Source organism: Ursus maritimus, unplaced genomic scaffold (genome assembly GCF_017311325.1).
Source record: "Ursus maritimus isolate PB19 unplaced genomic scaffold, ASM1731132v1 scaffold_14, whole genome shotgun sequence".
In the NCBI taxonomy this organism is placed as follows: domain Eukaryota; kingdom Metazoa; phylum Chordata; class Mammalia; order Carnivora; family Ursidae; genus Ursus; species Ursus maritimus.
The window spans coordinates 50,132,531-50,154,845 of NW_024423786.1; the positions used below are offsets into that span (position 1 = coordinate 50,132,531).

Here is a 22,315-nt window from a genome sequence, read left to right on the forward strand (position 1 = left end):
AAAAACAGGTATTACATGCATTTAGTAAAACTTCTAAGTAGTACAAAAGGATGTTTGGTGCATTGATCTCCCTTCTCCCTGAACTTCGGTGTGGGGGGGAAGGGGAGGATTTCAGTTTCTTCTATGTTGTTTGAGAGAGAAAATGTATTAGTATACTAGTATAAAATCAGGGTTCTCTAGAGAAACAACCAGTAGACTGTGTATGTGTGTAAGATTAATTTTAAGTAATCGGCTCATGGGCTTAAGGCTGGCAGCTGTGAAACATGCAGGACAGGCCGACAGGCTGGAGACTTAGGGAGGAGCAGATGTAGCTCCAGTCTGAAGGTAGCCTGGAGGCAGAATTTTCCATATATACACATACAGATTTCTTTCCTATGTTTTTCAAATAGTAGAATACTGTGAGGTTCTGTGTAACTTACCCAACTTTCTTTGATGGTAGCTGCTCCTATTAACTGACACAACAGCAAAACCAGGAACTGACATTGGTATAATCTAGACCTTACCAGTTTTCACATGTATGTGTATATACTCGAATGTGTAGATTACTGCTGTAACCTCCACCTCATACAAGGTACAGATCTATTTTATCACAATATTTTGATCCCTTTTAAACATATATAGATATCCTGGAGATTGCAAATAGCGTGAATGTAGGGATAGGGTGCGCTAGGGTATTCATCCGAGAGGAGCTGGTGTCCATTGAGGCTGTCATTCTTACTTGCTGATGTGACTCTCAGATTACTATTCTGTTTTTTTCTAATGCTGACGAATTCCTGACAGGAGGTGGAGGACCTTTGGTTCTTTTACATAGCGTCACTAGACAAGCTGGTATCTGGACATGTGCTGGACCACCTCCTGGGCCTCTCCTTTATTTTGAGGGCGGTGGGACATCACTACCAGACTGATGGTTGCCCAGATCTTTTCCCCCAAACCCAGATCCTCTGCCATGTTGAACTCCATCAAATGTAGTGAATGCTTTCTCACCCATGCTTTTCATTTTGATCTTCTTTGAAATGAATATTCGTGTCTTCTTCCCTTCTCTCCACACAGGAGGAAAAAAGACGGAGAGTTACATCCAGAGAACAGTAAGAAAAATTAACACGTATTTTCTGTACAACGTGCAATCTTCATTACTGAAATGACTTTTCTGAAGAGTTTTAAGGAGCTTTATTGTGAGTTGCCATGGCGACCATAGATGGCTTAAGAATGCTGAATTTGGGGTCAGATTATTAACCTTCAATTCATGTAGAATTCTCATTGCAAAGAATGAATTGAGGGCAACTGGCAGTTGTCAGAACCAGATTTAAAGGTCCTGTTAAGTGTTAAAGTAGTATGTGCCTTTCAAGGTTCTGAGATGAAGACTGCTTTCTTGGGTAGGAAGAGAAGGACCTATGAAAACTGCTTGCAGGGGAGGAGCTTGGGTTAGTCACCCTTGGGGTGTGTGCTACTTTGCTTGACAGAGTTGCTAGACCGCTCCCTGCAGAAGAACCGGAAAGAGTAAAACCTGGAACACACATGGAAGAAGAGGAAGAAAGAGATGAAAAAGTAAAGCCTGGTCACATCCAAGTTTGTCGATTGTACTTTTTAATCTTTGAGTCCCATTTGGTTTTAGGAAGGGGATCACGGGGAGTGGGGAGCCTGTATGAACAAAATGACTTATTCTAATCAAAATGACATTGACTTTAGCCAAAATGCTTTTCAAACTCCCTTGTTTTGTTGTTCATTACCTGGAAGGGGGGTTATATGGGTATGGTGATAAGCACACCAGTGTTGGGCTTGGGGGTCAGCTGGACCCTATTTCATCAATTGCAGAACTTTGGTTTATGCCCTTGCCCATCTGCCTCCTTCATTCACCAAGTCTTTGTGGAAATGTAATTTTCAAACACGTGTGGTGCTGAAATTCTATAGCAGCATCCAGATATAAAGTTGGGGGGGTTTTTTCCTCAAGATTTTATTTATTTTAGAGAGCTTGAGTCGGGGGAGGGGCAGAGGGAGAGAGAGAGAATCTCTCAAGCAGACTTTGCGCTGAGCATGGAGCTTGATGTGGGGCTTGAACTCAGGACCCTGAGATCATGACCTGAGCCAAAATAAAACCAAGAGTTGGACACTCAACTGACTGAGCCACCTGAGCAACCCCCACTTTAAGTTGTGTGGTTTTGGTTTTTGTTTTGGGGGGTTGTAGGTTTTTTTTTTTGTTTTTTTTTTGTGGGGTTTTTTTTGTTTGTTTGGGTTTTTTTGTTTTTGTTTTTGTTTCTAAGAATTTATTTGAGAGAACACGTGAGAGAGCACAAGCAGGTGGAGTGGCAGAAGTAGAAGAGGGAGAAGGAGGCTCCCCGCTGAGCTGAGCAGGGAGTCTGATGTGGGGCTTGATCCCAGGACCCTGGGATCACGACCCGAGCTGAAGACAGATGCCTAACCAACTGAGCTACCAGGCACCCCTAAGTTGTATTCTTAACTAAGGTCGGACCAGATTTCCCCTCCCGCCCCACCCCATCTTCCCCGGACCTACAGTTTTTTTTGTAAAATCAGAGTTTAAGGTTCTGTGAAATAGAGCTGTGCTACCTGAACCCCTTGGAGGGGGTAGGAGAAGGAATGGCGGTTCAATACCGGAAGCCTTACCATTAGACAGTGTTCCCTGTATGATAAACTGCTAACACTGAGCGATCGTGGGGGATGGAGCAATATCTGGTCCTGTTTTGTGTCCTGTCAAGGCCTCGATTAGAAGTTTCTTACAAACTTGACGAGTTACTGCTGTTATTGGGAACAGAGCTCTTAAAGGATGGGTATACAGTATTGCTCTAGTGGGGGAGCAGCTAAGATGTATGATCATTCTTGAACCATTTGGTCCTTAAAGCTAGCCTTTAACTGATCACCTTTCCTACCCTGATACTAGTTAAAATTAGACAGCAGTTATAGTTAGAACATTCCAAGCTCATTTGAGTACAGGCAGTTGTAGTGGGCTTGTTTGACCACCATCCAAAGGAGCTTTGGGTGGGATTGAAATTCCTTGTCTGTGGTCAGACTCCCAGTATCTCTTTTTGTAGTAGAATGGTCTGCGATGTGTTTCTTAACATCCCCAACCCTTGTGGTCTCTTCACAAAATGTGGAGTTTGAGGCTGAATACAACTCAGTGTTTTCCAGAGGGATGTGTTTAGCTCTTTAAACTCAGGTTCAAAATGATGTGCTGTCAGTGAGCTAGAGCACTTGTTCAGAGGGGGCCATCCTGCTTTGTGCTGTTATTATAGGTTCCTGGTTGTCTGTGAGGTTGTCCACACTTCCCGATGACAGGTGTTAGAGGATTTTGGAGGTAAAGGTAAAACACTGGGATCATAGAACTCTTAGATCCTGCGACTCCTGCCAGCTTACCCCACCAGAAATAAACGCTATCTTGAAGATAGGCGATCTTTACTCCCACCAGCTAGACTATAGGATTACTTTAGGTTTTATTTCCACGGAACACTTACAGAAAGATCAGGGCAGGGCACCTGGGTGGCTCAGTCAGTTAAGTATCCGAGTCTTAGATTCAGCTCAGGTCATGATCTCAGGCTCCTGGCATCGAGCTCCCGTGTTGGGCTCTGGGCTCAGCACAGAGTCTGCTGGAGATTATCTCCCTTTCTCTCTGCTCCTTCCCCGTGTGCTTGCATGTGCTTGCGCACGTGCACACTCTCTCTCTCTCTCAAATAAATAAAATCTTCCCAAAAAAATCAGGTCTAAGTGAAGGAAAACTAACTAGTTTCTTTCTCTCCGCGCCCCCCACCCCCGCCCACCAGGAAGAAAAGAGGCTCAGAAGTCAAACCAAAGAACCGTAAGTATAGTTAACATGCCTTTGTACTTTCTGCTGTGAAACTTAATTGCTAAAATAAGTGCTCTGGTAAAGAGTGGACCGGGCAGGGCATCAGGTGTGTAAGTTATACATGTGTTTGGGTGGGTCTGCTTGTGGAAGGTCAGACCACCATAGTGAAAGCAGGACTCACTTGACCTCAGCTGATCTGGACCCCAGGCCCTTCCTCAGTGGTGGTCATACAGGAAGCAGTTTGTCAGGTGGTGTTAAAGGGCACTGAATGAGCAGCTGTGTTCCTCACCTACAGCTGCAGAGACACTGTGTAACAAAACTGCCACTAAGGGCCAGTGGCTTAAGACAGCATTTATTTAGCTTTTGAGTCTGCATCTTGGTGACTGTCAGCTGATCTTGGCCAGGCTTGGTGGGTGTGATGCTCCATGACGTGGCCAGCCTGGGTGTGCTTTTGTGGCAGTGGCAGAGTGTGCGGGCAGAGGTGGAAAGCACTTCAAGCCTCTGTTGACATCCAGTTGGCTGAAGTAAATGTTGCGACTGGGCCTTTGTCTCGGGGTGGTCAGAACATCCAGATGGGGTGGCAGGGTCCTGAAGCCAAGATACCATGTGGATAGCTGGCTTTCTATGGTTGCTGGGGCCGACTGCACATCAGACCAGCTCTTGTGAACCTCTACGGGGTGACCTCAGGGCCAGACACTTGTCTTCTTCCACTGCAGGCAGAATTCCCGTCAGGTTACAAGAAATCAGTGGAATCCTGTTGTGTGTTTTTGTTTTAAGCTACTGGTGTGTGTCAGCCACATCTATATGAAATGTTGATGGCATTTCTGAAGATCCTGAGTTCTGAAGTAATAAATGCCTTCCGCGTTTCCTGCAGGGAAGACTTGCCCTTCAGCTGGGAAGGGCAATCCATGCTCTGAGTCCTGGGAGGAGACTCTGTATAGTTATCGCTGGGGCTGCTTGCAATGGCGTCAGGCTCGCTGAGCTGATCGGGGTGGATGTATTTTGTTTTGTGTGACAGAACACCTAAACCGAAGTCTAAGGAGGAGCCAGACAGAGAAGGAAAAACTGGAGTGCAGGCTGAAATGGCTGAAGGAGACGAGAGGGTAAACACTGAATCTTGGTTTCTTAAATGTCACTTTGCTCTTGTTCCCATGTGGTTGAGACACATGGCGTGGGGCAGGACCCTGGGTTCAAATTCTGCCCTACCTACCCATGGGGTGACTGGGAAAGTTACCTAATCCCCCTTGTGGAGGTTGGTGGTTGTCTCTGCATGTCAGTGAACGTTCAGTTGTCTGTTGTCCATCACAGTGGATAGGGCCTGTGTGTGCCTTGATGAAGGCATGTGCATCCAGCTTCTCTAGCTCCTCCGTGAGAAGGCTTGACCTGTGTCCCCTCAGACACATTAGCCACACCTGTGCTGCTTTACTGGCCTCCTGAGTTCTGAGTCTAGGTCTCTCCATCCTGCCAGCCCCCCTCCCTGCCCCATTTCAGCTAAGTGAACACATTTAAACTCTAAAACGTTATACGTGGAGCAGGGCTGGGCCTTCTTAAAAATACAGGATGGCAAGGTCATCTGCAGGGCGGTCCTGCTACCTGAACGCTAGGGGAGGGGGTATCATGCCCTGGGGGCTGCAGCGCAGGAAATCTCCAGCTCTTGAAGCAGTGTGGTCCCTTCTAAGAGAAGCTGAACTGGGATAATCAGGATTGTCTCTGTGGTTTGTTTTTGTTTGTTTTGTTTTTGTTTTGTTTTGTTTTTTGTCTGTTGAGATCTAGACAGCAGAGACCAAGGTCACAGACTTGTTGGGTCATGAACTTCCTTACTTCCCACCTGGTTGGCAGTAGGCATCCATTCTCATTCTGTGGCATTTGACCCTTTTGTTGTCACCTCCAGCTTGCTCTGCCGTTGTCTTGTCTCTCACCTTTTCTGTCCAGATACTGGTTATCTTACTAAAGGTGCTTGCCCGGAATCCCTTTCCAGGCCCTCTGGATAGACCTTAATGCTGGTGTCGAAGCACCCATTCCCTGTAGACAGACTGGCAGAAACTTTTGTCTCATGGTAGAAAGGGATGGAGGGATCACACATTTGACCCTTTGTAATATTGTTAGCTTTTCCATTTTAATCCACTAATAGACTTGTTACTCTGTGAAAATGAGTTTAATTTATCAGAGGTATTTTTTGTATGTAAGCTCAGAAGGTACTAGATTGTATATAACAAGGAGTTGGTGACTCTTGGTAATTCTTTTATTGATTTTTTTTCCATACTGGATTGCTGAGTTTTGTCCTTGATTTTTTTTTTTTCCCTGCTGTCCTGATGCCCGTCTATATGAGCTCTTCACTTTTGACCAGATGAGAGAGAGAACTACAGATGTTTTGGCCAACATAAGCTAAATGGCTATAATGTTCCCTTTTACAATGAGCTTTCCTGGGACTGGGTTGGCTAATTATGGCCCAAATCTGGCCCTCTGCTCATTTTTATAAAGTTCTGTTGGAACACAGCTGGGCCTTTTCGCTTCTGTATTGTCTCTGTTTTTATGCTATAATGACGGGGTTGAGTAGTTGCAACACAGATCGTGGGGCTTACAAAATCTGAAAATGTTTGTTTTCTGGCTCTTGATAGAAACTGTTTGCCAACTCCTGATCAGCTTTTGTTTGGAGGGGTTAGAGAATGAGGTTAAAAATTGGAAGTCTCATCTCTACCCTGTAGATTCGCCTGGATTTTCCTGTTCTCCAGTTCCACAGTGCTGTGATCGTTAACTGATACTGTCAGTTTGGTCTTGCTCTTTTCTCAGAAACTAACTTTTCCCCTCTTTCTCTCTCTTCCCCTGCTTCACCCTCTTAGGATGAAAGGAGATCCAGAAGTCAACCCAAAGATCTGTAAGTGGTTGAAATGCTTGTGCCTTTGTGCTGTGCTTTGTGAAATTTTTGTTACTGAAATTATTGTTCTAGAGATCTGTGACTATGTGGAGGTTTACAGGGAGCTGCTGATACTCTTGGAAGATTGGATCCTTTCGGGCAGGGTTGGATAAGAAATTAAACTGGCCCTCATCCTTACGTCTTACCCTCTGCCACTTGGGTAGCCGTCCCATCCCTGCACAATCTCATGTGTCTCTTAGCTCCCAGTGTTTCTTATGTGGCCCACATTGGAGGGGTGACAGGGAGTTTCTGGGGGCCTTCTTCTGGGGTTATTACAACTTAACGATGCTCCTCTTAGAGTCACCATTACAAGGGGCTTTCTTTATTGGATGGGAAGAAAGAATTATTCTGAATATCTTGCTTTTCAATAGGGAGGCATTAATTTGTTTCTTTTTAAGATTTTATTTGAGAGAGAGAACGAAAATGAGAGAGAGAGAACACAAGTTGCGGGGGGAAGGGCAGAAGGAGAAGCAGACTCCCCGCTGAGCTGGGAGCCTGATGCGGGGCTCGATCCCAGGACCCTGAGATCATGAGCTGAGCCAAAGGCAGATAACTTAACTGACTGAGCCACCCAGGTGCCCCAGATTTGTTATTTTCAATATGAGTTCGCAATATGGCTATTCTGAGCAAGTATTTGGCATATATTTGTTTACCTAATAGAGCTGCCAAACGGAGACCTGAAGAGAAAGAACCCGAAAGAGTAAAACCACAAGTTTCTGAGGAAAAAGATGAGGACGAAAAGGTAAGCTCTTGTTTTTTAATCCTACTGTGTTTCCTACATCCCAAAGTGATTTTTTTTTTTTGAAGGTAACTTTTTATTATGGAAGCATTCACATACACCCCAAAGTAGGCGGAGTAGGGTAGCAACCCCTTGCATTCTTCTCCACCTGCAACAGCTCTCAGCTCGTGGGCCAGTGTTTGTCAGTCCCTCCCCATTCTCCCAGCCTCCCTCGCCCCTGGATGATGCTGAACAAATCCCAGATGTGTTGCTGAAATATTTACAGAAGAACTACCTGTTAAGAGGAAAGGACTTTTTAAATATCACCATGAGGCCACCATTAACACAATATCCAGGTCTAGTCTGTTCAAATTTCCCTGCCTATAAAAAACAGTGGAGATGAATCAGGACCCAGACAAGGTCTGGCTGGTGAATTTGGTTGGTATTTGTCCCGTCTCATCCATAGTTGTTCCCCTTCCTCTTGCAGTTTATGGAGGGAACTGGCTTACCTGTACAGAGTTTCGGGTTTTGGTTTTTTGTTGTTTGCACCTCTCTCTCCAGCCCTGTCTCCTACAGACTGATGGTTAGGTCTGGGAGCTTACCCAGACACCGGTCCCTTGTTCCCAGGGGACCACTGAGGTGGTGCCACGTGCTTCCTGTTGTGTCACACCAGAAGGCACAGTTGTCTGTTCATGGTTTCAAGACTGATCACTGGGCCCAAGTGTTGTTGCCTGATCCATCCTTTATAAAGTCCCTCTCAGCTTTTCACTTGAGGTTTTTAGCAGTTCTTGCTTAAGTCTGCATCAGTGGGAGTTGCAAACTGGTGATAGTCCAGTTCTCTCATTCCTTCATGTACCCAAACTAATTCAAGAAAGAAGTTTCCCCTTTCTTTATGGTAGCCCAAGCAGACTAATATAAAACCATAGTCTGGGTGGTTTAAACAACAGATATTTGTTTTCATAGCTCTGGAGACTCAAAGTCCAGGATCAGAGTGCCAGCAGGGTTAGTTTCTGGGGAGACCTTTCTTCCTGGCTTGCCGATGGCTGCCTTTGCACCATGTCCTCACAGGCTCTTCCCTGTGTGAGTGTGGAGGGAGAGTGGAGCCTGGTGTCCCTTCTTATAAGGACACAGTCCTATTGGATTAGGGCCCACCCTTATGACCACCATTATAACCTTGGTCACCTCCTGAAAAGCCTTTTTTCCAAATACAGCCGCATTCTGGGTTAGGGCTTCAACATGAATTTGGGGGGACTGAATTCATTCCATAGCACCCCTCATCAGTTGTTGACTTATGAGGTACTGCTTGTACAAGAAAGCTAAACTTTTTTTTTAATTTTTATTTTTTTTTAAAGATTTTGAGAGCGTGAGCATAAGCGGGGTGGGGGAGGGAGGGGCACAGGGAGAGGGAGAAGCAGATTCCCTGCTGAGCAGGGAGCCCAACATGGGGCTTGATCCCAGGACCCTGAGATCACAACTCGAACCAAAGGCAGCATCTACCTTTGGCTCGGGTTGTGATCTCAGGGTCCTGGGATTGAGCCTCGCATTGGGCTCCCTGCTCTGCGGGGAGCCTGCTTCTCCCTCTCCCGCTCCCCTGGCTTGTGAGTGCTCACTTGCTCGCTTGCATGCTCTCTGTCAAATAAAATCTTTAAAATAAAAAATGGACTCTGTTAGGAGTCTTTTTAAGGAGGGCTTTTGTTATAGGAATTCTGAATATAAGAAGAACGTTACACACCGCAGATAGCTGGGGTCTCACTGGTCCTTTGACTGCCTTCCTCCCTGCCTCTGACTAGGTTTTGTGATAACTGTATATATAAAATTCTGAAGCATTATTCAGATGTAAAATACTTTTGTACCCTTCACTCCTTTTTGTTCTCTTTGTTTAGGAAGAGAAGAGACGCAAAACTACATCCAAAGAACCGTAAGAACTAATTTTTGTCTTGGTAAAAGCAGGTCATATTAAAATTCTTGTTCGAGAAAGAAAGATAAAGAGGTTTTCAGTGAATTGTTGGAGCAGCCTTAGCTGCTTGGGTCTGATTGTATCTGATTGGGTCCGTTTGCTCAGGACCAAAACACTCCCATTCCGCGTGAGGCAGGTCCCCTCCGTGTGGAAGGAGGGGAGGGGACCCATGCCCCACCGCTGAGGCAGCAGCTGGTGCTCATCTGTGTTGGTAGATAAGGTGCGGCTTTGGTAGATTCCTACATGTTCTAAGGATTAAAAAAACCAAACCATCTTTTGCTTTATTCTCAGAACTGAGAAAAAAATGGCTCGAACCAAAACAGTAATGTCCTCCAAGGTAAACCTACAGCTGGGGGTAGAACCGGTGTTACAGCGCTAGTGGGGTTGCCCAGCGCTGGCCCTCTGAGCGCTGTTTGTGTTCCTGCCCCCAGACCAATCTTCTGCGGTGTGTGCAGTGTGGACAGTACCTGGACGATGCCGAACTAAAGTACGAACAGCATCCTCCTGACGCGGTGAGTTCCGGCTCTACTCCCCGCCCTCCATTCCCTGTCCCTGCTGCTGCCTGACGGTCCGATGTCTCCCAGGTGGATGAGCCACAGTTGTTGACAAGTGAGAAACTCTCCATCTTTGATGCCAACGAGTCTGGCTTTGAGAGTTATGAAGCTCTTCCCCAACACAAACTGACCTGCTTCAGGTAATGGATACACTTCTGCTCTTTTGTAATACAGTACTTCCCCGAAGATGCCGAAATTTTTAAGATCCTAGTGAAGTTGTTTGGTTTTGGTTTTGGTTTTCCCCCCTCCCCCTTCCCCTATCCTAGTGAAGTTCTTTAGCGCCTAACCTGTAACATTTCTTAAGTTGCCATCACTTCCTGGATAAGAACCACAAAGATGGTAGGAATGTGATAGAACTCTGCTGTGTGGTTTGTTGAAGCTATACGTTTTTCATCTTCAGTCTGTACGTATCCTGAAGTTCAGTCAGATGAGGGCCAGCCATGTGCTAGGTACTGATCCAGGTGTTCGGGATGGAGCACTGCAGGTCCCTGCTTTCATGGAGGCAGAAGTGGGAGAAAGAATGTGTTTGGAATGGAGGGGAAGTGACTTGGGCAGAGCCCTTAGTGACCTAGAAAATAAGCCGAGGGGATAGCTGGGGAAAGACACCTCCCCCCCCGCCCCCGCCCATGAGGCTGGTGTGGTTGGAGTTGAGAGAGCAGGGGTTCAGGGAGGGGGCGCGATCCTGCAGGGCTTTGAAGGCTGTGGCACTGACCCCTGAGTTTTCTGAGTGATGGTCTTAGCATCTGGACTATGCCTTCGGCAAGGCTCAAACAAACCTTTGAGTGCGCAGAGTCTCCGTGTTGTTACGCGCCCTCTGTCCCTTCAGCTCCAGCCTCACTCTGAGGCTTCACTTTGTGGGAAATGGCTTGACTCCAGGACTAGCCCACGGTTTCTTTAAGGCCTTGGCAGGTGCTTTTGCCCTTTCTGTGGAGAATGGTGGGGGTGGATTGCCTCCGCCACTCCTGCTGTGAGCCTCAGGTGGGCATCACTTCCATAACATCCCAGCCCCACCGCAAGTTAGGGGTTCTCTTGCCCTCAGACAGGAAGCCCAGTATGTATGTTCTGCAGCACATTTCATGCTTCCTGTGCTCGGTGGTTGGCTGTATCTTCCTCTCCAACATGATCAGGATCCTGATCTGGGTCAGGATGCTGTCCATCTACCAGGGATCCTCAAGGCTGGGCCCACACGTCTGCCAGTGAAACATGCTGTGTTGGTACAGCTGACGTGCATGCCCTCCTGTTCTGTCTGCTGTCTCTCAGGACAGAGGCTCGGGAGAGGACCAGCAGCTGGACCCAGGCCTGCCATCGTCAGGAATGTCAGAGCTTTGGGTCTCCGGGCTCCGTCCTTGAGAGGGCGTCTGCTGTAGACCCCTTCCTGTACAGTGGGGAGGTGGCATTAAGACACACTTCCCAGGGAAACTATGCTTTTTAGCCTTGGGCCGCTGGAGTCAGACTACCTGAGTTATTTAGGGACTCTGCTGACCTCTGGTACTTGGGCTGAAAGTGGCAAGTGGAAACAAGTCTAGGGCAGGGTCCATACTATGAACTAGTGGGTCCTGCCCCTGCCTAGAACTTAGAACTTCTCGCTGATATCACCTCTACCTAGAGGGCCCATGGATAGCTTGTCGGGCTGGGCACTATTTCCTCCTCTTCTGTAGGTCCGCAGTATCTTGTTCTCCTTGATAGGTGTCCATGTATCCCACTGGGCTTTAAGTCCTGAGGGCAGAGCTATTACCCATGTCTGTCTATCATGCCTGGCACGTAGTAGGGGAATTCACCTCAAGGTGTTCGTGTTTTCATTTTTTAAGTTCTATGAGACTTCAGGATGAGGATTTCTGGCTTCTAAGGGCCTAGGCTTTGGGATCGTGGTGGAGGGTGGTGTTCTCGAGAGCTGCAGATTATGTGTGGCCTGCCTGGGCCTTTAAGGGGTAAGATGGTACCTCTGGTGCAGAAAGTAGTCTTTGAGGCTGGCAGGAGCAGAAGGAACCCCCCAACACACACACACACACACACACACACACCCTGATCTCATGTTCTTCTGAAGTTTGGCATTTGATTGGTAGGACTGTGGATGCCTTCAAGCTCAAGATTTAACCCTCCAAGTGAGGCAGAAGTCTGTCCTTCCCATATCTTTGTACAGCTTTTATGCTATTATGTAATAGGCTTTATTAAGCTTTTTTTTTTTTTTTTTGAGGTGAAACTCCTGTAACACTAACCATATATGAAATATCACGAGTAGGTAAATGCAGAGAAACAGAGTGGGAAATTGCCAGGGGCAGGGATGGAATAGGAAGTAGTGTCTGCTTACCAGAGATGAGGTTTTCTCTGGGGCAGTGAAAACATTCTGGAGCTAGATGGAGGCGATGGTTGCATGGCTCTAGGTGGAACGGGGCTGAGAAGCCAGTGTTTCTCTGTTAGCAGTATTCAGCCAAGGAAGATGTAGTTACTATTCCCTTATGAGGTTTCCTGTCCTCCCACCGTAAGACTCACTGATCTCCTGGTGTCACCCCTGTAGACACCTGGGTCTGCAGACATCAAGGTCCTCTTGATGCACAGGTGGGAGAATTGGGTAGAACTGTTGGGGTGAGGACACTGGGCTGATCTAGTGTTCTAGCAGCCGAAAAAGGAGGAGTCCAGGACTTGCTCCTGGTCCCGTCACCTTGGGTCTGAACGGAACTCAGTACTAATACATGCCTTCATGGGTCAGCTGGTAATGGCTGTCTGTTGCCTGTCTAGCGTGTACTGTAAGCGCGGTCACCTGTGCCCGATCGACACCGGCCTCATTGAGAAGAACGTTGAACTCTTCTTTTCCGGTTATGCAAAACCAATATATGATGATGACCCATCTCTTGAAGGTAAGTGGGGCGCTCCAGGTTCTGTTTGGGACGAGATCTTAAAAAACTCACCTACAAAGCAGTATTCTTCTGGAACTGCTGCCTCTTCAAGTTGGGACTTAGGCCCGTGCTGTGGACAGCTGTTCGCATACTCCACTGGTTCTGCAGACTGCCCGCTTTGGCTGACCAGAGAAGTCGGCTTGTGGGCGCTCAGTGCCACTGGCCCTTCTGGGGTTTGCTGGGAGTTCTAGCTCTTAGTTCATTTCTTTTCAGGAAACTTTCATTTTCTTCTCTTAGGTGGTGTTAATGGCAAAAATCTTGGCCCCATAAACGAATGGTGGATCACTGGCTTTGATGGAGGTGAAAAGGCGCTCATTGGCTTTAGCACTTGTAAGTATGCGGCCAGTCGGGGACTGTAATGGGATCTGAAGGGGGCCTTTGTTCCTGTCCTCCCTGGGGCTCAGTTGGGCTCTGGTGGGATGCCTCAGGCTCACATGAACAGCAGGTGACTAACTTGTGACTGTGTGGGAGCTAGGTCAGGTTCCAGTGGGATGACTTTTCTAGGGAGTTACAGCTGGCTCTTGAACTGACCCTCCAATTAGAAGAACGAGCAGGTCCTATTCCTGGAGCTCAAACCCAGACTGAATTCCAAAAACAAAGATGAGCCAAAGTAAGGCCACTTGGCCAGTCTCCTATTCTCTAGCTGTCCTCAGATTTTATTTAAGGAATCTCTACACCCAGCGTGGGGCTTGCACTCCTAATCCTGAGCTCGAGTTGTGTGCACTACTGAGTGAGCCAGCCAGGCGCCCCCCCCCCCCATTCTCTAACTGTCTTAGACCACTTCTGAATGAGTTAACTCTGAACCTACTTTGCATTTTGTTGACTTTGGCGTATGGAATGACTTAGACTGTTCCAGAGTCTTCATAGACTCATCCCTGTCCTTTGGCCATCATAGCTGCCGTTAGATTCAAACCACTTTTTAAAATTTCTGTTGACTTCAGCTTTTGCCGAATACATTCTGATGGATCCCAATCCAGAGTATGCGCCGCTGTTTAGCGTGATGCAGGAGAAGATCTACATAAGTAAGATCGTGGTTGAGTTCCTGCAGAGCAACCCAGACTCAACCTATGAAGACTTGATCAATAAGATTGAGGTGAGAGGCTCAGGGTCTGTAACCTGGGATTTATGCCTATTTACATGCAGCATAGAAGTTGCTAGAAAACTCATCTAAAATGAGAAACCATTTTTCAGTTTTATTAGAACAGTTTTGCTTGGGGCGCCTGGGTGGCTCATTCGGTTAAGTGTCTGCCTTCAGCTCAGGTCATGATCCCAGGGTCCTGGGATCGAGCCTCGCGTCAAGCTCTCTGCTCAGCGGGAACCTGCTTCTCCCTCTGCCTCTGCCTGCTTGTGCTCTCGCTCTCTCGCTCTGTCAAATAAATAAATAAAGTCTTAAAAAAAGAAGTTTTGCTTAAGCCTAAGAGAAACTTCTGATGTTTTTCTTAAAGACCACTGTACCTCCTTCTGTGCTCAACCTGAATCGATTCACAGAGGATTCTCTCCTTCGACACGCCCAGTTTGTGGTAGAACAAGTAGAGAGTTATGATGAGGCTGGGGACAGTGATGAGCAGCCCATCTTTCTGACCCCTTGCATGAGAGACCTGATCAAGTTGGCTGGGGTCACTCTAGGAAAAAGGTAAGGATGCAGCAGAAGTAAAACTGAAGACGTGAGACCAGAGAAGGTAGAGCGTCCTGGGCGCTTCTCCCCAGCCTGCTAACACCATGGAAACCTCTGTCCCAGGCGAGCTGAGAGACGTCGGACCATTGGGCATTCTGCCAAAGAGAAGGACAAAGGCCCCACTAAAGCCACCACTACCAAGCTGGTCTACCAGATCTTTGACACTTTCTTCGCAGAGCAAATCGAAAAGGATGACAGAGAAGACAAGGAGAATGCCTTCAAACGCCGGCGGTGTGGCGTCTGTGAGGTAATCTCACTTGGGCTGGGCTCCGTGTGTAATCTGAAGAACTTCTTTCTTCTGGCTTGAGACTCACTGCTCAGATGTCACCCCTAACCCGAAGTCAGTTACCTGGGGGGGAGATTGCATGCCTCATGGGACAAACAGATTGACCGGACAGCTGTGGAAAGAGGTGTGCTTCGGCACTTCGGTGTTAATGCTCCTGTCACTAGAGAGGCTGACCTCCTGGGTGGCGTCTGTTCTGTGTGGATCGCACTGAGTCGGGCAGCCCGGGTGAGTGCAGAGGAAGGGATCACCCCACAGAGGTGCTGCCGCTTCTGACGGGGAGGACATCTTCCCAGGAACCTTGTCTCCTAGTGTAACTTTCCCAGCATAGTAAGGATGCTATCCAAAATAGATTTGAGGCCTTTTAAAAGCCCTCTCTCCCTGTGAATTCTTATATTTACTTCACTCAGGATTAGGGGGATTAATTTCTCCAGTCACCTAGAGAGGAGATGTTTTGGTGTCTACTGCAGGCCCACCTTGTCTTACTGTACTTCGCACATACTGTGTTTTTTGTCGGGGGGGTGGGGTGTGTTTTTGTTTTTGGGGTTATTTTGCTTCTTACAAACAAGTTCTGTGGCAGCCCTGCATTGAGCAAGTCTTGGTGCCATTTTTCCAGCAGCATTTGCTCAGTCTGAGTCTGTCACACTGTGGTTATTCTTGCAGTCTTTCACTCTTATCATCTGTATGGTGATCTGTGCCCAGTGATTGTAGTTTGCTGAAAGTTCAGATGGTGGTTAGCATATATTTAGCAATAAAGAATTTTTAAAGAACACCTTTTTTTTTTTTAAGACCTAAGTCTATTTTTTAATAACACATTTAATAGACTACAGTGTAGTGTAAACATAACTCTCATCTGCACTGGGAAACCACAAACTTCATTCGACTCCTGTTACTGTGGTGGCCTGGCACTAAGGTCCGCCTGTATTTGACTTTGGACAAAAACTCAAATGCGAAAATACCACAACTTCCTTTAGAACCTGTGTTCACACTGTCTGCTGGACTGTGTTTTCCTTTTGTTTCATTAACAGGAATTCACATGTTCTCACCATTCTTTTGGTTTTATTTTTTTCATCTAGCACATGTATGTGCAATGTTCAGAGCTTCTTAAATACACACAACTGGTATATGCCCCTGTTACGTGTTGATGCGGTTAGATCCAGTTGACTCACTTTGATTATTTAGTCGTATTTCATTCTGGGAATATCCCAGCTTATCCCTCTGTTACAGTGCTGTGGCAGTGTCCTTGAATGAGGTTTCTTGTGACTGTCTCTACATAGAAGCAAAATTGCTGGGGTGTGGGTTATATGTTTAACTTTGGTCTAGAAAACTCCAAAATGCTGGTGCTGGCTTACCCTTTGAGCATTGCAAGCTCTCGTTTCTCTGCACTTGTCCCAACACATGCCCTGCTTTTTAAATTTGCTAACCTAGAGGGTATGAATGGGATCTTGTTCCGAACTTATTTCTCATACTTAACCTAATGAGGCTAAATACAATTTTTTAAAATTGTAATTCACCAAAAAACTGGTTACCAGTAGTTACTAATGGCCATTTCATTCACTTCTTAAAAATTTTTAGGTTTGTCAACAGCCCGAATGTGGACAGTGTAAAGCCTGTAAAGATATGGTTAAGTTTGGTGGTAGCGGACGGAGCAAACAGGCTTGCCAAGAGAGGAGGTAGGTTTGGCTGACGCTCTTCTTGTAGCAGAGGAAAATACCAGCTGATGACAAATGAGCTTTGTACAGGACAGGTGGGCCGAGATTTCCAGAGCAGGCAGCCTTCCCTTGTCTAGCGTTGTCACCAGCCCTGTCCCCATTATCTTACCCAGTAGGTTTTACTTACAAAAGGGGATTTGCTTATAACAAGTAACTTTATAGGTGCCCCAACATGGCCATGAAGGAGGCAGATGACGATGAAGAAGTTGATGACAATATTCCAGAGATGCCATCACCCAAAAAAATGCATCAGGGGAAGAAAAAGAAACAGAACAAGAATCGGATCTCTTGGGTTGGAGACGCTGTCAAGGTAATCCTGGAGCAGATGGTCATCTTATTGCCACACCTCTAACAAAGCAGTTGTCCCCCTGTGTATCACTGCCAAACCTCTTCAGCAGCCTGAGCCCTGGAGCGGAGAAAGCTGCTCATTTGCCTGTGAAAGGAGCAGGGCCAGTGAGAGAAGCCAAGGCCCTTGGCCATGCACCAGAAGTGTGTTGTTGTTGCTGTTGTTGTTGTTTTGTTTTGTTTGCTTGTGTGCCCACGGACTCCATTTTCCTAACATTCCAAAGTGGGCATTTGACACTGACCTAGGGGTGTCGGCTTGTTCTCCTTCAAAGCTTGTTTCAAAGAGAGCCATCATTGCCCCCTCTGGCCTGGGTGTGGGTGTTTTTGCGACACTAGCAGATTGCCTCCCTTAAGTTCTGTGATTGTCTAAGGCACAGCTTTTACCAAAGCTGGAGAGCTTTGCTTTCCTTTAGCATTGCTTCCTTGATGTCTGTAAGCCAAAGATCTGGTCTGTAGCATGAGGCCTACCCCTGCCAGATGCTGCTGTAAGCCTGGATGTGGCTAAACCTTTGTCCTGTGCTGCTGGTCCTCTGGGACAGGAGGATAGGCACATGCACTGTCCGGTGGGTGGAGGGCTGGAGGGAGGTTGGGGCCTTGGGGGCTTCTCGAGGAGGCAACATCTGAGCTGAGACCCAGAAGGTCGGCGAGGAACCAGCCTCACAAAGATGTGGGGGAGAGGCAGGGCCGAGGCTCTCAGGTGGAAACTAGCTTTCCTTGTGGAAGAAGTAGGTCCTTGTAGCTGACAGGAGTTGGGGCTGGGATGTGGCCTTAGGATCTTGGCGTTAGGAGTTGGGACTGGTACTGTTTAAAATCAAATGCTGGAATCTGACAGCTGACACTAAAGGGCAGGGCTGACGAGGAGGAAACGTGGTGCTCTTCATGCAGATTTCCAGCTAAGGGAGGTAGATGTTTTCTGTTGTAGCCAGGTTGGTAGAGCCTCGTGACTTAACAAAATTGTTAGGAAATTAGGCTTTTATGCAAAGTAATAGGAACAGGTAGGTCAAGCCGAGACTGGACCTTCAAACCCATCCTCACCTGAAATGAAGCTCTTGTTTTCAGACTGATGGGAAGAAGAATTACTTTAAGAAGGTTTACATCGACTCAGAAACCCTGGAAGTGGGGGACTGTGTCTCTGTTATTCCAGATGACTCTTCAAAACCGCTATATTTAGCAAGGTTTGTATCTTTTCCTTTGTTTGACTTCACACATTCTCTTAGACAACTAGGAGATGCTTATGTACGAAGAGCAGCAGCGGCTCTTTGCTAGGCTAATTGCAAAAATAAAACACAAGTTGCCCTAAGTAAATTCAGTCTAGATTGGCCGAGCAAGTGAGTGGCTTTGTTCGGACTCCAGGGTCACTGCGCTGTGGGAGGACAGCAGCAACGGGCAGATGTTTCACGCCCACTGGTTCTGCGCCGGGACAGACACAGTCCTCGGAGCCACGTCGGACCCCTTGGAGCTGTTCCTGGTCGATGAGTGTGAGGACATGCAGCTTTCGTACATCCATAGCAAGGTGAAGGTTGTCTATAAAGCTCCATCGGAAAACTGGGCCTTGGAGGTGAGTGCCCAGCGCCCCTCGCGTGCCCTTCCCTCCCTGCATGGGGTCATGGCTGACCCCACGTCCTTGTGCTCAAAGGGAGGCATGGATCCTGAGGCTCTGATGGCGGAGGATGATGGAAAGACCTACTTCTACCAGCTGTGGTATGATCAAGACTATGCAAGATTTGAGTCCCCCCCGAAAACCCAGCCAACGGAGGAGAACAAGTACAAGTGAGTGCCGGGCCCGGCCAGTGGTGCTCTGGGGCCTGCACGTCTCTGTGCGTCACTCCAGACTCTCCTGTGCTGCTGTCTGGCGGGGTCTCTTTCCCCCACTAATCAAAGACCAGCCTGACTGGGTCGCAGTTGCTTTAAGTGTACGGACGGACTGGGTGCGGACTTACCAGCTTCATCAGAAGCTCTCCCATCCAGGAGCAGGACGAGTGTTTTTGTGTGCTTCTCGGCGTTTGTGCTACAGATCTTGCATGTTTCCTTGTGTTTCTGAGATGTTTCCTTTCATAAGCAATACCTCTGATGCTGCTTTATTCTAACTGGTGAGTGACTGCTTTTAGGGAGGCTTGCTTTTTTAAATTTTCTCTAGGTGTTCAGTGCCCCATGCCTGCCTTTGTAGCCTCTGTACCTCACTTGTTCGGACTCAGTGTAGCACTGGCGTCTCTCAAGCAGCAGCGAGGCTGGTGGGGTGAAGCCTGGGAGGGCTGGCTTACATGCTTCTGGTGTTTCTCCCGTCAGCCTGCGCTGCTGCCGCCTTTTGATCTCCAATGAAGGCCATTTCTAGATCTCCTTTATGGGCTTACTGATGAGAAATAATGTTGAATTTACCAGCTAGCTTTTCAGCCTTTAGAGAGAATGGTATTAGACTCCTTTAATGTCGAGTTCTCACTGAACCACTCTGCCTTCTTGCTTGGGGTGTGTTCTTTACCATATTCTACATTCTATTTGTCTTAGGGGTTTCGTTTTGTTTTTTTGTCTTAGGGTTTTTATATCAGATACTCAAAAGTGGAATTGGCTTGTCATTTTCTTGTGTTAAATATCTTTGGTCCCAAGTAAGTGTTTTCAAAGTGTGAACATAAACTACAGAAAAGCTACTTCTTCAAATATCTGCAGCTGTTTTCTGCTGGTCATCGGAGTCTCTGGATTAGGCCACTGGCTGCTGCTGTAGCTGCTACCAACCAGCTCAGGGCCTTTTGTTTCTGTCCTTCACTCCTTCAGGTTCTGTGTAAGCTGTGCCCGTCTGGCTGAAATGAGGCAAAAAGAAATTCCCAGGGTCCTGGAACAGATCGAGGACCTGGACACCCGGGTTCTCTACAGCTCGGCCACCAAGAACGGCGTCCAGTATCGAGTGGGTGATGGCGTGTACCTCCTCCCCGAGGCCTTCACATTCAAGTGAGTACCCACTTTGCCCAGGTCAGGGCATGAGCTCTGGACTGGTACAGAGTTGGCTTCGAGATGTCCCCAACCCTGGAACCCGAGGACTAGCTGCTGCTGGAACTGTCACCGTAGTATCTGGTGATCAGCGATGGCCAGCCGTCCTGTGTAGAGTGAGTATAGCTCACTGCAGAGTGTAGCCGTAAGCCTGAAGAAAGTCCGAGGATGCGCCAGCTAAGGGGGCGCGAGTGCCCGTGGTCGGGCCCTGCCCAGCCGTGAGGCTTTGGGAAGGAGCCCATCTCCGCCCGGTCCCTGTCTGTCCCATGGGAGGACGGTCTCGCCTGCTGGTCTCTTAGGCCAGTGCTTGGCCTAGAGTAAAGACTGAACGAAAAGGAGTTGTGATCCCATTTACCAGGAAGTATCGAGACCTCTTTGCGTATCAGAAGGTTGGGGCTCTTCGGGGACAAATAAAGCCGAGGAATTTCCACACTTGAGCCGGTCTTTGTTCTAAGAACTAGCGTGTGGCTGCATTTACAGCCAGCACTTTCTGAACTTCTCCGTTTCCTGACTTTCAGCTGCGTTTTCCTAAAGTCTCAGTTGGAACCCAGTTTCTACCCTCCATTCAGTTACTGTGAAGTACAGAACACAGAGGGCAAGGCCTTCCGGCCTCGTGCAGTCAGTATGTGTAGCCTCCTTATGCCCCGCTGTCCTTGGTGCAGAGGGGAGGGTGCCCAGGTGCTCACTGCATAATACGGCATCCACACAGATGCTCAGAGGCCCCTTTGGAACCTGTCAGACTAAGGGGGCCTGGTGGGAAAGCACAGCAGTGGCCTTCCTGAATGGCAGCCTTGACAGCGTGCAGCCAGATCGGATGACCGGCTGTACCTCAGTAGTCAGGCCAAATTCGGCTTGCCCAGACCACGAGTCTCCACTCTCTGGTTTTCACAGCATCACCTCGGTCAGCACCTCAGTCGGGAGAGCACAGGTTATGCCTTGGGAACAAGCCCTCAAATGGGGGCTTTTCTTCTTGCCCATACTGTGTGTCCATCTTGGTTCAGCAGGGCACTTGGGCAGTTGGGTCACTCAGAGCTGAGCTGGTGGAACCACTGCCTTTTCAAAGTTGCCAGTCTGAGCCAAGGGAAAGCAACCTGGAGGCTCTCCTAGCAGTTTAATGTTACCGCCCGGAAGTGCTCTCTTGCCATTTCTCACATTCGTGGAGCAGAATGAGTCCCATGCCAGGAAGTACAGTCCTTCCATGTGGCCGGGAGCTGGGCAGATTCAGACAGTGCAAGCAGCTGTGGTAGCCAGCAGTGCACAGATGGACAAGTCTCCTTTTATTTTATTTTTTAAAGATTTTATTTATTTGGGAGCCTGCAGGAGGAGGTGAGGCGGTGGAGGCGTAGTTGGGGGGGTGGTGAAGCAGACTCCCCACTGAGCAGGGAGCCCGATGTGGGGCTTGATCCCAGGACCCTGGGATCATGACCTGAGCCGAAGGCAGATGCTTAATCCACTGAGCCACCCAGGCGCCCCAAGAATGCTCATTTTAAACTGTGGGTGAGTCTTAGTATTTCTCTACATCTCAGGACACTTAGCTGCATTAGTTTATAAGGTGTTTGAGTTAAGTAGTACTATTACCGGCTGGTAAGGAAGGCTGAGGTAATTGCTTTTTATGGTTTCATGTTCAGTTACGCATAGCGCTTGCTTCTCCGTAGCATCAAGCTGTCCAGTCCTGTGAAACGCCCGCGCAAGGAGCCTGTGGACGAAGATCTGTATCCAGAACACTACCGGAAATACTCTGATTACATCAAAGGCAGTAACCTGGATGCCCCTGAGCCGTATCGAATTGGCCGAATAAAAGAAATCTTCTGTATCAAGAAGAGCAATGGCAGGCCCAACGAGACCGACATCAAGATCAGAATCAACAAGTTCTACAGGTCAGTGAGGGCCTCTGCTCTTCCAGGAGGCAGCACCCTTCTAGAAGTCGGAAATGGGGTTGTAACAGTGATATTTGAAGACTTTGGTAGAGGTAGCTGTTTTTCTAAGTGTTTCTGATTATCTGGTGGGTGCTGACAGTGACTAAATTATATCTCATAGCCTTGCTTTAGACCTTTGTTTTAAAGTGACAGAGTCTCTCCCCCAAAGAAATCCTTAAGGAGAAGTCGAGCATGTGACAAGTCAGGGGTGGAATGTCCTGGGCTCTGCCATCTATTTAGGGTTGTCAGTTCTGCCCCCTCCCCTGACCCTCCCCATTCTGTCCTGTTCTCCCCAGGTGCCCCATCCTGTTTCTGCGGTTCCCCTCTGTTTCCCAAGTTCTTGGCTTCACTCAGTCTGCTTCTGGGATCCTAATAACTCGTAGTGGTTAGGAGCTAACCTGAAACTAATCAGAGAGATGGATATAAGGTTGCTTCACTTAACTAATGTATATCAAAGACTTTTTTAAAGTCTGTGTAATAATCATTTGTATTAGCAGAAAAGAAACGAGAAGTCTGGCTAGTATAGGCAAGACAAGGAAGCTCTAGATGCTTAACGAGCAGAAGGCAGCTGTTGT

At 47.7% G+C, this 22,315-nt stretch overlaps 1 protein-coding gene across 1 annotated transcript in view; it reads left to right on the forward strand.

Moving 5' to 3' along the window:
- DNMT1 (DNA methyltransferase 1) overlaps positions 1-22,315 on the forward strand; it is a 41,916-nt gene that overhangs the window by 11,882 nt on the left and 7,719 nt on the right. The window contains exons 7-28 of the mRNA XM_040629370.1: positions 1,051-1,085; positions 1,461-1,545; positions 3,771-3,805; positions 4,812-4,896; positions 6,634-6,668; positions 7,368-7,449; positions 9,309-9,343; positions 9,674-9,719; positions 9,814-9,894; positions 9,967-10,076; positions 12,673-12,791; positions 13,068-13,160; positions 13,772-13,923; positions 14,276-14,463; positions 14,569-14,752; positions 16,364-16,461; positions 16,663-16,810; positions 17,905-18,020; positions 18,199-18,403; positions 18,482-18,615; positions 19,612-19,785; positions 21,480-21,701. Of these exons, the coding sequence (XP_040485304.1) occupies positions 1,051-1,085; positions 1,461-1,545; positions 3,771-3,805; positions 4,812-4,896; positions 6,634-6,668; positions 7,368-7,449; positions 9,309-9,343; positions 9,674-9,719; positions 9,814-9,894; positions 9,967-10,076; positions 12,673-12,791; positions 13,068-13,160; positions 13,772-13,923; positions 14,276-14,463; positions 14,569-14,752; positions 16,364-16,461; positions 16,663-16,810; positions 17,905-18,020; positions 18,199-18,403; positions 18,482-18,615; positions 19,612-19,785; positions 21,480-21,701 (2,462 nt within the window). The remainder of the gene's footprint in view (positions 1-1,050; positions 1,086-1,460; positions 1,546-3,770; positions 3,806-4,811; positions 4,897-6,633; positions 6,669-7,367; positions 7,450-9,308; positions 9,344-9,673; positions 9,720-9,813; positions 9,895-9,966; positions 10,077-12,672; positions 12,792-13,067; positions 13,161-13,771; positions 13,924-14,275; positions 14,464-14,568; positions 14,753-16,363; positions 16,462-16,662; positions 16,811-17,904; positions 18,021-18,198; positions 18,404-18,481; positions 18,616-19,611; positions 19,786-21,479; positions 21,702-22,315) is intronic.